At 40.0% G+C, this 16,183-nt stretch overlaps 1 protein-coding gene across 15 annotated transcripts in view; it reads left to right on the forward strand.

Moving 5' to 3' along the window:
* RABGAP1L (RAB GTPase activating protein 1 like) overlaps positions 1–16,183 on the forward strand; it is a 281,517-nt gene that overhangs the window by 149,454 nt on the left and 115,880 nt on the right. For all 15 annotated transcript variants that reach the window (XM_075710779.1, XM_075710789.1, XM_075710776.1 and 12 more), the window contains one exon: positions 12,048–12,161. In XM_075710779.1, coding sequence (XP_075566894.1) covers positions 12,048–12,161 — 114 coding nt within the window. The remainder of the gene's footprint in view (positions 1–12,047; positions 12,162–16,183) is intronic.

The raw sequence follows: 16,183 nt of genomic DNA on the forward strand, positions 1-16,183 counted from the left end.
CTTCAGCCATTTAGCTTTACTTAAATGTTACATGGTTGCTGGCTTTTAATGTAGACTGAGTAATATAACTGAGCCATGTTGTTACTGCAAATGCGTGGAAGGTGCTTCTGTAGCATTAAAAAGAAGTGCTGTCTCATGGTATTTTTTCAGTAATATCCTTTATATGAAGGGATTAACATCTCTGTCGTCTGTTTTCATTTTGTCATTATAACTTTGTTTTATTCTTCTCTGCCTGAGGGTTTATACTGAACTGAGTTAATTGCATATTATGATGATGAAAGTATCTGTTTTCCTGTGTCTCATGGTTATTCCTTGTGTCTTATGGGATGGGAGATCACCGATTTTCCTATTTGTATTGCTCGTTGGCATAAATGTCAGAGGTGCCAAGAAGGGCAGTGTTGGTTCACGTAGAATTAGCATATTTAAACAGATTCACTTTCGTTTTTTCATGGAGAGTGTATGCATAGACACTGATAGAAATTTTGTTTGTGTGTTACTTCTGAAAATGAAGGGATTCAGTAAGAGATCGTTGTGAAGCAACAGTGTTATCTGTAAACTCAGATAATCTCCCCATCATAATCAGAATAATTGGAATGACTAAACATAATTAAAAGAGGTGGACATAGGCTTCCTTGGTTTCTTCCAAGGAGAGTGAACAGCTGAAGTATCCTTGAAATCTGCTTATTCCTATACAGTGCCTATATAAAGTGCTTGAGAAATGTTCAGATACACTAAAAATTAGTATATAGAAAACTGATAACACTTGAAACTAAGGATTATTTTTGTGCGCTGTGCTGTCTTCGCACTGTCTGGTCTTTATTGTTATGACCCATACGTGTCCAGATAAATTCTTTCCGATGTCAATACTGTATTGATCTGAATCTTAGGAGGCACCAAATCTAAAGTGAATTTTAGTTTTCAAACAGTAGGAATAAACTAGATCAATACACAAGGGCAAAAATTGAGCTGCTTTTGATAATTCAAACACAGCCCCATAGGTCCCAGTCACATGCAGAGCTCTATAGCATGGCCCTTCCTTTGTCATACACAGTGGTTACACTGCTGTCTCACAGCTGGAAAGAGTGGGACTTCAGGGCTTATGCTGAGTTGAGGAATCTCTGTAGCCTGAAAATGCTGGTTTTGGTTAAGAATTAGAGACACAGTTAGAATGAGCTAGTTGACACACCAAGTTCTAGCACCTTAGAAACTGACTGGCTGGAATGCAGCTTTGCAGAATAGGACCCTGAGAGTCTGGAGGACACCAAGTAGAACATGAGACAGCCTTGGGCCCTTGCTGCATAGAAGGCTAATGGTATCATCCTCCTGCATTAGGAGGAGGCTTGCCAGCAGGTTGAGGGAGGGGATCCTTCCCCTCTGCTCAGCACTGATGAGGCCACACCTGGAGTACTGGGTCTAGTTCTGCGCTCCCCAGTATGAGAGACATGGACATACTGAAGAGGTCCAGCGAAGGACCAATGAGAAGGTGACGGGACTGGAACATCTTTCCTATGGGGAAGGGCTGAGAGCTGGGGCTGTTCAGCCTGGAGCAGAGAAGGTTGAGGGCAATCTTACCAATGTGTAGAAATATCTGAAGGGAGGCTGTAAAGAAGACAGAGCCTGGCTCTTCTCAGTGGTGCCCAGTGACAGAAGCAGAGGCAATGGGCACACAGGAGGCTCCATCTGAACATAAGGAGAAATGCTTTTACTGTGAGGGTGACCAAGGACTGGCACAGGTTGCCCAGGGAGGTTGTGGGGTCTTCACCATTAGAGACATTCAAAAGCCATCTGGACATGATCCTGGGCAACCAGCTCTAGGTAGCCCTGCTTGAGCAGGCAGGTTGGACCAGATGACCTCCAGACATCCCTTCCCACCTCAAACATTCATGATTCTTTTCCTCCTAGTATTTTTCCGCATTAGTTCATCTAAAATTGTATTAAAGACTTCTACTAATAAGCTCAGGTATTAACAACTTATTATCAGCCTAGGCAGCATCTGCTTAAACCTACTTTTATCTATATGTAGTACTGTTAGGAGGTGAAAGCCCCTTTGTGCTGCATTTCCTCTCCTTGAACTGGGAGAAAATTTGAGGAAGGGGTTAAAGGTGATCTGTAGTCTCCCCATATCAGCATATCTAAATTGCTTATGCCTACGATTCATCTTGCAGCAAATTCCAGAGCTGCATTCACAGTATGTGCCGCCTGTAGTGGCAGTGGTTGCTCAGCAGAGACCTGGATGACTGCAGTTTCAGCAGCTGTCTTCAATGTCTCACACACTCTGAAGGATCCAGTGAGGAAATGTACATCAAGTGGGGGTTTTTTTCATTAATTTATTTAAATTTATTTAAAAACCAGCAACAAAATAGAATAAAACATTATGGTAATGATATACTAGCCTTATATAACTTTTCCTTTTAGTACAACGTTGTGGCATCTCCATAAGTACTTCTATATTAGGTATAAAAGTGCTTGACATTAATTGCTTATTTGTGGATATTATCACTCTAGATTTATCAATGAGGGACTTGATACTCAGAAATAATATACTCTATTCAGTGTATCTACAATTGAATCAGGTTCTGACAGAGGCAGGAGTGAAAACCATGTGCTTGTATTTGTCCTTTTCCCTAACCGTCTGGCTAGCCTTCATCTTCTGCAATGCACTGTTTCCACTGAAGCTGGATTAAGATCTTGTCAAAAAGTGATTTTGATCTTACATGCTCCCAGAGAGCCAGAGTCTTTGGTCTTACAGTCTGATGTCAATGGCTGAGTGATACAAAGGGCTGTCAAGTCAATAAAACCACCAGATTTTGGTTTTCTTTTATATAAGAATAGAGAAGATTACTCTGTAATGGGCTTGTTGCTCTTAATAGTTCTGGAAGATGAGTGGTTCAAAAAAGTGCCTACTTCCAAATGACAGGGTGCCTTCACAGTAAGGAAAATGTAAAGGCAGTGTTGTCATAGCAAGTATTAAGATGAAAGCATTCAGGCTATCAAATGATTGCTTGATTTATGTAGCTGTTGTCAGGAAGTGGATCTGGGAGGTAACTGAGTTGGTGAGTTTTACTTTTTACTTATTTTAAACATTACAGCTGACCATAGGTCTTGCTGGAGTGTTTCTGTCTGGATTATTGGAAGAACTCCATTGTTTAAGAAAATGAGGGATAGACATTTCCTTTTTGAAGAAATAGTCTGCGCACTTCAACAACTACAAGCTTAAGAAGCTTTTTAAAATCAATGTATTGGCAAATCTTTATCTGCATAGTGCTTCAAGGCATTTCTTCCTTGTTGGAAATCAGCATCACTAAACCAGATAAGTGATTTTCCTCTTGATTTCTCTTTTTATTAACATTTTGCCAGCAGCAAGCAATACAGATGCTTAAGGTTAGGGTGTGCTAGGAGGCCCTATGTAGCTATGATTTTTCTTAGAATTCATTCTCAGACCTGGAGTCACTCGGCTTGTAAAGGAAAAGTCAAGCAACTCTGGAAAGCAACAGAAATCTTTAGAATCTTAAATGGACCAGTTACATTGATCATGTTGTCTTTTGATTGCCAAAAGTAGGTTTAATTTCAGAATTCATAAAAATGTGTTGAAAGGAAACACTGACTAGATGGACATCTACTTGGTCAGTGATGCTGCAGGAAACTAATCTTCTAAGACCCAGTTTTTTAGAAAAGTTTGCTTTTTAAAGATTTTTTTTTTAAGTGGTAATTATTTTTCTTTTTTATCCTTTTCGTAGTGAAGATTTCTAGGCACTTGTTTAAAATGGAAGTAAGTTTTGTAGCACCATCAATTAAGGTAGATAAATAGGAGTCAAGGATTCAAATATACCACCTTTTCCATTTTCTGTAAAGTTTCACATGAGTTTTCCACAGCTATCTGATATGGTGCAGGTAAGTATTGTTTGTTAGAAGCAGGCCTTAACTTTCCAATTGCTTCTGGAAATTACCCAATGAGTTGGTGGTAGAGTCAGAAATATTTGAATTTCAAATTACAGATTAATCACAAGAACATTTTTTTCCAACCTTTACAAATGCAGTTGTGTCTCTTAACAGAGGAGACATAATCAGAAACCTAATCTAAAAATTAGCAAACCAGAAGGAACTTGGACAAAATTAACTTGCTACATGGATAAATCTGTGGGTTACCTTTTTACTTGTCTGTTAATGAAGTAGTGACTATATACGTTTCAAAGAAAAAAGTTGAAATGATGATGAGTAAACTGGATAACATGACTTTTACTTGGTCTAATATATCTTCACGTCCTCTGGAGAGGCCAACCTTCCTAAGTAATTGCTATTAAAAACAAGAGCAAACCGAAGACAAAATGCAGTACTTAAAAATTCTCTCCAACCTTTAAAAAAGAATGCTGGATATCATATCTGCGAAAGATCTGGTGACCCAAATAAAGCCCCAAACATAGTAAAATGGAAATAGAAATACTGTGATATCTACAAACAGATGTGTGTGGCCCTTCATGCCAACTGTACCTCATATGGAAAAAAAAAAAACAAAACCCAAACCCCATCTGCTAGTGTACAGAGCGCCTTCTCTCCTGTGGGAGATCAGGAAGCTTTCAAGACAAGTGTTTAAGAGTAACTCTTGAGTTCACAGCGTACCACAAAAATTGAGCCTGGTGCATTCAAAAGTTGATCTCTTGCCCAGTACCACAAAAAGCATTTTCCTTTTGACAACATCTTTCAGAAAGAATATGGCAGAGTAAGTAGAATAAGTTATGTATCAGTAGCATGCAAGAGAGCTAGGGTGTATAGAATAGGAGAGGGAGAAGGAAAACAAAACACGAAGATAGTAAAGGTCACGGATATTTTTTTGTTTTTCAGAACAAGAGCGTGTATGCAGAATTGATTGTTTTGTGTCTGATCTAGTTTTGCTGTGATATTTTACAGAAAAATGTCATCTCATCTGTCGCTGACTGATGGCTCAACCCTGTTAAGATCTGAGCTGTTTCTGCCTTACTTCTGTGACTGCTACAACATCACTCTTTTTTTATAGCTACGTACAGAATAATATTTACATAGGTACCTTTATTATTCTAGTACTACCTGTTTCTTCTGCAGTCTTTAAGAATCTTGGAGTTGTCATTCTCTGTGGTCCAAGTCTACTTTGTCCAACATCTTGTAGCTGAAGACATATCAGCACCAGCTTCTGGGAGGGTAAAAACCTCATGCTGGGCAGCTTGGTCAGTGTGTCCTCATTAGGGCTCTTCTTCTTCCTCCCAATTAGTTTTAAGATTGACTTAAGTGTTGAAAGACATACAATGACAGCCTTTCAAAATGGGCATCATTCCCCATTTCCTTGGCACTCATATGGGTGATCTTATAAATAATAGAACAGTTCATTAACAAGCTCTTGGCCAATCCAATCCCAGTGGTACTGTATCTAAAAGGATTAGGGTCCCAGCCCACAAGCTTTTTAACAATTAGAGAATTGGGTATTTAGAAGTGATTGGTAATTTTGCGTTCCTAGTCTAAGAAGGGGCATGTTCTAGATGCTTTTCCGATGATCCTGTCTTGGGAATTCTCAAAATTTGAGGCATGAGCAGCTGCCCAGTACCTTGTCAAACGCAGCTCGAGAAGAATGGGAGATAATTTGATAAAAGAAGATGTCTGCTTCCTTGGGCAGAGCTATATTAGTAATCCAAAATATGCTCATGAGAGAAGAGAGCCTTTGATACTAAGTTTAGATCCAGGCTTGACCTGCCAGAAGCCCAGGACTTGAACTATCTACCAGCCCAGATTTGAACTATTGATTTGGCCCCATGTCTAGTAGGACTGTTGTTTCTTTCTGCTTGTAGAAAGCAGTTTTGCCCAAGCAGCAATAAATACAGCTGATAGTGAGCCAGAATTTGCAAAGTTCAGCTGACCAGTGTATTTACCAAACTAACCTAAATATTATGTTCCCTTTAAATATCTTGATATGTAACTGTTAAAAAAAGTCTCTAAAGAATAAGCCCCTGCTTTTTTCTCAGTTTCTGTTTCTCTGTTAATTAGTACTCTTTGAGTATTATATGCTCTCAGCTGAATAAAAGCTGATGGTGATTGAAAGAAAATCTATTTATAGAAGAGAGCTGAACTACAAGGTATGTATTACAAAAATGCTACAGAAAAACTGAGCATAAGCCAAATATCTTTTGTTCAATCTTTTTAAAAGGAAGAGGTATTGATCCTCCCCTCTTCCCCCCCCCGAATCTCATTGGTAGGGAACCTGGGATTTTCTTGGATCACAGATGCTACTTGGAGGGTTATCATGTGTATGAAAAATGATGAGAGGAAAGGGGTTGATGATGTGTGTGTATATATATATGCTGGCACAACGTGATATCAGGTTGTACTGAAAGCATGAGTTTGGAAGGACATAATTAATAACAAGGGGCAAAGCTACATACCAGTTACGCAGATCATTTCAAACCCATACTGACTGATGTCATCTATTTTGTGTATTTTGTATTTGCTGCCTATTTGCAATTGTGTTTTAGATAATTTAAAGTTATTATTCATGTTCCCATATGCGCATGTGTGGAACTGTACAGGACCACAAAGAACTTTAAGGAACGAAATAAGGAATATGCAAAAAAAATCTATTCCTTCAGTAAAATGCTTAGGGTACTGAAACAATGTTATAATGTCTAATAATGTGCACTTGGCAAGTCAATATTTAAATTTATAGCTTTTCAGGATTAAGAGGCATGGATTTATTGAGGGTACCTCTAACTCCTGCTAGCATCAGGTGATATGTTTCCACATTGTAGATCTCTGGCTAAACAAGAGCGATGAACACCAGCAGCAGCCTGGGAGTTTTTGCTTTCCATACAATGTGTAAAAAAGTTTTAGTATCTAACCAGATTTCCAGGGCATTGTAATTTTAGATGTTGAAAGCCTCTTTTGAATTTTTTTTTTCCCTTGTCTTACTTTCCTTGGTACTGTGGATTCTGTCTATTTTTAGCTAGTGAAGAGATGAAGCACAGGTGGGACAATTTGATGTCAAATCAGCTGTTTGAACCTCACCAGAGATGCAAACCTTTTAAATGGGTCCAGTCAGGTGAACTTGTACTGAGTCAGTCTCCAGCACATACAAATCATACTGGTTTTGTATATTAACATATGTGATAAAACCAAACTTGAAGGAGTTTAAGATTAGAGAGAAGCCTTTGAAAGTTAAGTACAATATGAAAATTGCATACTCATATGCATATATTCTTCCTCACACATAATTCTGTGGGTTTGGGTTGTCGTCTTCCTGGGATCTCTGCCTCGTGGTGTACAGAAGGAATAGTGCTTAGCTAAGGAGCAGCTCTTTTTTTTTTTTTTTTTTTTTCTTTTCTTTTTTCCTACCCCCTTACTATTTTTCCTTGTGTAACCCTGTGCCTTACTATATGCCATTCAGATCAGGATTTGAGGATGAAGTTATTATTTTCCTCTTTGGCATTTCTGTAGGACTGATCACTATAGTACTTCAGTGCTTCAGATGTTAATTGATTTTCATAACACCCTACTGAGACGAGGAATTAGTATTAACCAGGGAAATGGAGCACAAGGAGATTGAGGTCAGAAGTACTGCTCAGTTTGAATGCCAGGTTTGAGGCACCTGTGACCTGGTTTATTTTTTTTTTAGTATTCACATAAAACAGTTGAATTCCTTTAATTGCAACTGTAAGTAATTCTGCATTTCTCCATATTGAGTCAACAGCTGTAATACAGGCAGCTGTATAGTAATGAAAACTCAGGTGACCGCTTATGGAATTTTTTGCCTAAGTAATGTGTCTGGTTTCACATAAATAATTTTGAGCAGAAGCGGGGAAAGGATCTGAGTCTTAAACACAGCATTTAGATGTTATGCCCCAAGAGATTTTTCTTTCTTAATACATTCTTCTGGCTCACACTATACTTATCCTCCAGTTCTTGCAACAAAGGAAGCAAGGCTCTACCTACAGGAGTCTCTTCTACTCCCTAACCGTAGCTCATCACCAGAATGGGTACAGTCATGACCACAAATGAGCAGAGGTCCTTTTTGGAGTGTGTGTGAAATGTTCTTAATTAAAAAATAATTCCTGATGTACATGCATAAAGATTGTCCTATCTTTCTTAATTTTGAATGCCTATGTACCCTTAGGGTTTTTTTAACATTTATTTAATATAAGCAGTTTTCTGTTCTCTTCTGCATTTCTATGTCACTCTGCCTTCCAGCATCAAATGTCCACATTCAGCAGCATCTTAATAGTTTAAAATGGCAGCAATGTCAAGGAGTTAGTAACCCAGTACAGTTGCTTCACACTTGCACAAGTTTAGCTATTTTAAAAGTCAGACGACTCAAAGTAGAGAGCTTGTTCAGTAGGATGTCAGCTGTCATATAGTTGACATATGAAGATAATTCTTTTCCTCAGTAGAATATTGTTTCTCTGAGTTGGCAGCACAGAAATGATTATTAGAAGCAAGAAAGATCATTAAAACTCTCAGTGCTTTGATAGCCATTTCACCTTAGCTTTTTTTCATAAGAAATTAACTAATCATGACTTTCAGAAGAATAAAAATCCTCTGAAAACCTGAATTAGGGTAACCATAAACTCATCTGCTGTGGTACTTCTGAGAACAGCGCTATCAACAAATTCTATCCGGAAAAAGATAGAAATGTAACCAAATTATTTTTTATATATTTTAAGAAGTAATTCTATACTGATCTTCACTCTAGACTCATTTCTTGTTTCTCTTAATTATGGGTTTATCATATTTCAGATGGATGTTGTCTTTTGAGAAGGAGTTAATTCTCCTGTCTTTCAGCTTAAATTTTATTTTGGGTCCATTTAATTGTTTTCCTCTAGTTTTTTAGAAACATCTGTTGTTAATAATGGTGAATGAAGACTCTGCTTCAGTCTCCTTTTAACTCAGAAAAATTAATTTGCATTTGGGCTTTTACACAAATATATTTTGGTCCTACCTTGGACATCTACTTTGTCAACTTCTATATGCTCAATTATATGTTGGCCTCTCAGTTCAAGAAAAGACAGAAATAGAGAGAAGTCAAACACAGTCTCTCTGCTTGACAGAAAAGCGATGTACGTGCCGGACGTGGTAGCCTTCCCGTAACTGTTGTGGTTTAACCCGGCAGGTAGCTAAACACCATGCAGCCGTTCGCTCACTCCTCCCCTCCCCAGTGGGATGGGGGAGAGAATCAAGGGGGGGGAAAAAAAAAAAAGAAAAAAGAAAAAAAAAAGGTAAAACTCATGGGTTGAGATAAAGACAGTTTAATAGGACAGAAAAGGAAGGGTAAATAATAATAATAGTAATAATAATATACAAAATAGGTGATGCACAATGCGAGGATCACCACCCACCGACCAATACCCAGCTAGTCCCTGAGCAGTGATCGCTGCCTCCCGGCCAACCCCCCCTAGCTTATATACTGAGCATGAGGATGTATGGTATGGAATATCCCTTTGGCCAGTTTGGGTCAGCTGTCCTGGCTGTGTCGCCTCCTGGCTTCTCGCTAGCAGGGTCTGAGAAGCTGAAAAGTCCTTGACTAGTGTAAGCACTGTTCAGCAACAATTAAAACATCAGTGTGTTATCAACATTATTCTCATCCTAAATCCAAAACACAGCACTATACCAGACACTGGAGGGGGGGGAAGGATTAACTCTATCCCAGCCAAAACTGGACAGTAACTTTCTTTAAAATGCCTGGATATTTTCAAATTTGTGCTGAAGAATTAATGTAACAGATTTTTACAGTGGACTTGGTAACGGTGCTGTACTGTTGGATCTTAAATGCTGTTTAAGGCATTTCCTCACAATGTAACTAAACTGTCAGATCAGTCTGGGAGGAAGACTGCAATTATTTAGCCTTTATTGAGTTTGAAAGCCATGGAAATGAAAATACTCATTAAAGAAGTCTGATCAGAGAACTGCTTATTATTAAATTTTTATTATTATTCTGTGTTTTGTTGTATGTGATTTAGACTGTGTGGTTAGTTTTGGTCGCTAATAGTTGCATGATGCTTACATATCCTGAAAAACATGATGGTAACCTGGTAAAAGCACAAAAGCGTGTTTATTTTCTCCAGCAGTACCAGCTAGCATAATAAAAACATCACCTCTTCCTGTAAGCTTTCCTTTTCTTAGCACATAACAATATGCCTGGTATTTTACAAAATACAGATCATGTTATTGTCTTGTACTAAGGATGTTATTGTCAAGCAAAGGGAAAGCAACAGTTGAGATTGCTGAAAATTATGACATCGTAAAGGGATGAATTAATGATGGCAAAGATTCAGAGAAGCTGTGAAGTTTAGGGAGAGATTTGAGAGAGAAGGAAGAGGAAGAACTCTATGTGCAAGAACTATGCTAAGTGCAGAGAGGGATGTGGAGGAAGGATGAAACCATAGTTTAACATGGAGGGTGAGAGAACCAACGGAAATGAGAAGACAGATAAGAATAGAAGAAAACTAGATTTTTTAAAAAAAGCTAATTTTAGTTTATTTTTACTTATCTGTGATACTCAACTGAGTGCTGTTAGAAAGCATTTAAATTTAAAGTGACGTTTATGCTCATTGTGACTATAGCTATTTTCTTAGCTGCCATTGAAGTGAATGGAGAAATACAATGATGGGTTTTCATCTCTGAGGTAGCCTGATATAGCCCAGGGTGATGTCTTTGTGTGTATTGGTTATGGATGGGCCCAAAAGGAGACCGTAGTTGGGGATTTCTGTGGACTTCTGGCTAAGCCCCCACAGGCAGCTGCAATACAGTATGGCATAGTCTCACCATAGAGGCTTACTGAGATTAGGAAACCACCTAAATTTGGGAGATTACATGGCTGTTGACTCCAGCCGGTGTAAAGAAGCTTTTTTACAGACATTACCTGGATTGCAAACTGCAGTTTGAGGGTTTAGAAGCTTTTCTATAACAGAGATATTTTGTTTTCAAGGTAAAAGAATTTATAAAGGATTTATTTTCTAAGTCGCAGGTGAGGATTCTCTTCGTTTTTCCTTTAGGATTACAAAGGTAATAGAGAAAAGCACCATTTGATATTTACCAACCTAAAGGTACTCTCTCACACTGATGGTAACTGGCACCTGAAGAAAATTGATTAACTGTTGTAGTTCCAGCTTTGACATTTTGATACCACTTTCTCATACACACAGTGTTATTTCTCAGGTCCGATTGCAATTATTTCCGTCTTTTTATAGAAATGCAGTATCCTAAGCAATTGCTTCTTTATCTACAGAGCTAGGTATGTCTAGGGAACAACTCAGTTGCTTAAACGTGGGCATTTGGTGTCATTTTGGCTTTCTTTGGATGTGCAGATAATCCACATGGAGCTTGCAGAGATGATGCAGCACTTACAGCAGACTTGTATCCTTCTGCAGTAGCAGCTGCTTACCAGGCAAGATTATCTTTGGACTTCTAAAAGGGTATTTGACACCAATGTTTAGGCACCTGAACTCATCCCTAGTTGCTAGTCAATGTAAAAATGTAATTGAATTGGAGATGGTATCAGGGAAAGATACAGGACTTATCTGAAAGTATAACATTTTCTGGTACTTCTTCTGGTTTTGTTCTTTTAAAGACCACTTAATGGTAAACTTTGAACATTTCTAAGTAATAGTTCTAATTTGTAATTAACTCTGTTTTTATGGTAGGTTGATACACATTTTAAACTAATACCTCTGAGCTTTCAAGGAGACAGTCTAATTGTCTTTTTTTTTTCACTCCAAGAGAAATACACTAAGCATATGTTCTGTGGTAAAAATGCACCTACAATTAAATAACTAGTCATTTCCTGTGAGTGTTAAAGTTGAACTGTAAGCCTGAAGGACAGAAAACATGCCACGCTGCTCTTGTTAAACTGTCAAATTATTACCGCATATGCGACTAGAGGATTTTCAGTTTCTGCTCAAAGCATTTTTAGAGGATGAGTCAGTAAAGCAGTTATCTAATGTATCCACGTTGACTGCACATAGAATTTTATGTTCTGGTATGTTTAATTACACTGTTACTGGGCTAATACTTCAGGATTTTTCTCTCTTTTTTTACAGGATTCTGCTCAAGAGAGTGTCATTACACGAGATATTCATCGTACATTTCCAGCACATGATTATTTCAAAGATACAGAAGGAGACGGTCAGGAATCTCTATACAAAATCTGTAAGGTACAGTCAGTACTCTGCATTTTAAAGTGTGTCTTTATTTTGCTATGACTGTATTTTGCCCTGCTAACCCTGTTCTGATCCAAGTCACTAATCAATAAGATTTTAAAGCTTTATTTAGATTGCATGTGGAGAGTATAGTGTTTCTGCAGTACTGGATATCCTGAAGTACTTTTTAAAACCTTGCATTTCATATCTCCTAAGATGCATATGAGAAGAGCGAGGCTCAAGCTATCTTTGCTAATGGGCAGTTGGATATCAGAGGTCCACTTCAGAAGCATGGTGTAGTAGAACTTTTTTTGCTCTGCTGGTAAGAGAGGTTTGCAGAGGAAGAGAAACCCTCAGAGCCAGCTCTGCTATGAGGTTAAGCAAGAATGTGTCTAGACAGTTATCTAGAGAGCAAGTTAGCTGACCTTTCCACAAGCAATGTGTATTTGTAGCTTTTCACTTGTAGCTCTCAGATCACCTCTGATCAAAGAAAAATGTAATTTTTTCCAATTTGCACAGGGGGAAGTTGAAGTACTAAATGAACAGAGTTGTCCAGCTTGCACAGATTTTTGATGCTCAGAGAGATACAGAAGGTAGCATATTGCAGCTAGACAGGGAATTCTCTGGCTGTCAGTTGGCAGATTTTATTGTGTTTCTGGCAGGCAGTTTTTGGTTTACATGTTTTTTCTATATGTAGAATAAATGATTGCCTTAGACAAAGCCATTTCCACTTCCCTTCCTTTTCCTTGTTACTCTGTTTCCACCTCCAGTTGATTAATAGACAGAAATGATGGAGTTGTCATAACAAGCAGAAAAGAGTGTCCTGCCTTTGGGGTATAGTGATACATATTCCTGTTCTCCAGATAAATTCTGTGGTGATACAGACACCTATTCAAACAATAATTTCATCATCATCATCATCATAGAATGCTTTAGGTTGGAAGGGACCTTGAGAGATCATTGAGCCCAACCCCCCTGCAGTAAGCAGGGATTGAACCTGTGAACTTGGCGTTATTAGCACCATGGATGACTGTTAAATATAGCTGCTTAGGTTACATGTATTGAAGTTCATTGCCATGAGTAATTCACATTAAAAAAAAAAAAAAAGTAAAAAATAAAGGAGTAGAGGGAGCCTTGAACCAATTATATTGATTTCTTACTAATCTTGGAGGGCTCCAGATGGCTACAAGAAAACTGTTCCTGTGCCAATCTTTGAAAAGAATAACTAGGACAATGCAGGTAATTGTGGGCTTGTCAGTTTGATATCAGTTAAGTGAAAAATGATGGAATAGCATTCAGCTTATCAAAAATTAAATGTGAGAATGCTTGTGAGCTTAGTGAAAATAGATCATGACAAGCTAATAAAAAAAAAAAAAGGTTTCATTGGTGAAGGTAATTTTATTGAAATTCTGTAGATCATGTAGTCTGCCATGCAAAAAACGTATAAATGCTGGACAAGTTAGAACATGAACAAGATACATATTAAAGAATTAAATACTGGCTAGCTAGCAGGTTACTAAACATCAGCACTGAATACATGTATTTCAAACAAGGCGTCATGAAGATCACGTTTCATTTGATGTACTCCATTTACTCACCTAAAAGAAAACAGGAAAATAATTTCTGATAAAGATATCTTGATGACACAGAGAAAAAGGGAATGGTAAATAATGAGGTGTTAAAGGATGTATAGATAGAATCATAGAATCGCTTAGGTTGGAAAAGACCTTTAAGATCATCCAGTCCAACCATTAACCTACACTACCAAGTCCACACTAAACCAATCAAGGGTAGACTAGACTATAAACCATATCCCGAAGTGCCACATCTACCTGTTTTTTGAACGCCTCCAGGGATGGTGACTCCACCACCTCTCTGGGCAGCCTGTTCCAATGCCTGACCACCCTTTCTGTGAAGAAATTTTTCCTAATATCCAACCTAAACCTCCCCTGGCACAGCTTGAGCCCATTTCCTCTCGTCCTATTGCTAACTACTTCGGAGAAGAGACCAACACCCACCTCACTACAACCTCCTTTCAGGTAGTTGTAGAGAGCGATAAGGTCTCCCCTCAGCCTCCTCTTCTCTAGGCTAAACAATCCCAGTTCCCTCAGCCACTCCTCATAAAGCCTGTTCTCTAGACCCTTCACCAGCCTTGTTGCCCTTCTCTGGACACGCTCCAGCAACTCAATGTCTTTCTTGTATTGAGGGGCCCAAAACTGGACACAGTATTCCAGGTGCGGCCTCACCAGCGCCGAGTACAGGGGGACAATCACCTCCCTGCTTCTGCTGGCCACACTATTCCTGATACAAGCCAGGATGCTGTTGGCCTTCTTGGCCACCTGGCCACACTGCTGGCTCATGTTCAGCCAGCTGTCTACCAACACCCCCAGGTCCTTTTCGGCCAGGCAGCTTTCCAGCCACTCTTCCCCAAGCCTGTAGCGTTGCATGGGGTTGTTGTGACCGAAGTGCAGGACCCGACACTTGGCCTTGTTAAACCTCATACAGTTGGCCTCGGCCCATCGGTCCAGTCTGTCCAGGTCCCTCTGCAGGGCCATCCTACCCTCCAGCAGATCGACACTCCCACCCAGTTTGGTGTCATCTGCAAACTTACTGAGGGTGCACTCAATCCCCTCACCCATATCATCAATAAAGATATTAAACAAGGCTGGCCCCAAAACAGAGCCCTGGGGAACACCGCTCGTGACCGGCTGCCAGCTGGACTTAACTCCATTTACCACAACTCTCTGGGCTCAGCCACCCAACCAGTTTTTTACCCAGCGAAGACTACGCCCGTCCAAGCCATGAGCTGCCAGCTTCCCAAGGAGAATATTGTGGGAGACGGTGTCAAAAGCTTTGCTCAAGTCCAGGTAAATGACATCCACAGCCTTTCCATCATCTACCAGGCGGGTCACCAGGTCATAAAAGGAGATCAGGTTGGTCAAGCAGGACCTGCCTTTCATGAACCTATGCTGGCTGGGCCTGATCCCCTGGTTGACCTGCACTTGCCTGTTGAGTTCACTCAAGATGAACCTCTCCATAATCTTTCCTGGCACCGAGGTCAGGCTGACAGGCCTGTAGTTCCCCGGGTCCTCTTTCCAGCCCTTCTTGTAGATGGGCGTCACATTGGCAAGCCTCCAGTCATCAGGGACCTCCCCTGTTAACCAGGACTGCTGATAGATGATGGAAAGTGGCTTGGCGAGCTCCTCTGCTAGCTCCCTCAGTACTCTCAGGTGGATCCCATCTGGCCCCATAGACTTGTGAGTGTCCAGGTGGCATAGCAGGTCATTAACTGCTTCCTCCTGGACTATGAGGGCTCCATTCTGGTCCCCATCCCTATCCTCTAGCTCAGGGGCATGAGCACCCTGGGGATGACTGGTCTGGCTGTTAAACACAGAGGCAAAGAAGGCGTTAAGTACCTCAGCCTTTTCCTTGACCTCGGTGACAATGTTCCCCCCCCACATCCAGCAAAGGATGGAGATCCTCCTTGGCTCTCCTTTTATTGCTGATAGATGAATCTTGTGTAGGAATAGAATGACTTGAGTAACTCAGTATTTTACAGCTGCTGCAGCTGCTTTTGATTACTGTGTCCATGCTGTGGTTTAACCCCAGCCGGCAATGAAGCACCACACAGCCACTCGTTCGCTCCCCCGTGGTGGGATAAGGGGAGAGAATCACAAGAGTAAAAGTGAGAAAACTCGTGGGCTGAGATAAAGACAGTTTAACAAGTAAAGCAAAAGCTGCGCACGCAAGCAAAGCAAAACAAGGAATTCTTTTACTACTTCCCATCAGCAGGCAGGTGTGTTCAGCCATCTCCAGGAAAGCAGGGCTCCATCACGTGTAACAGTAACTTGGGAAGACAAACACCATCACTCTGAATATCCTCCCCTTCCTCCCCCTTCCCCCAGCTTTATGTGCTGAGCATGACACTGTATGGTGGGGAATATCCCTTTGGTCAGTTGGGGTGAGCTGTCCCAGCTGTGTCCCCTCCCAACTTCCTGTGCACCTCCCAGCCTACTTGCTGGTGGGGTGAGGTGAGA

This window comes from Pelecanus crispus, chromosome 5 (assembly GCF_030463565.1).
Source record: "Pelecanus crispus isolate bPelCri1 chromosome 5, bPelCri1.pri, whole genome shotgun sequence".
Classification (NCBI taxonomy): Eukaryota; Metazoa; Chordata; class Aves; order Pelecaniformes; family Pelecanidae; genus Pelecanus; species Pelecanus crispus.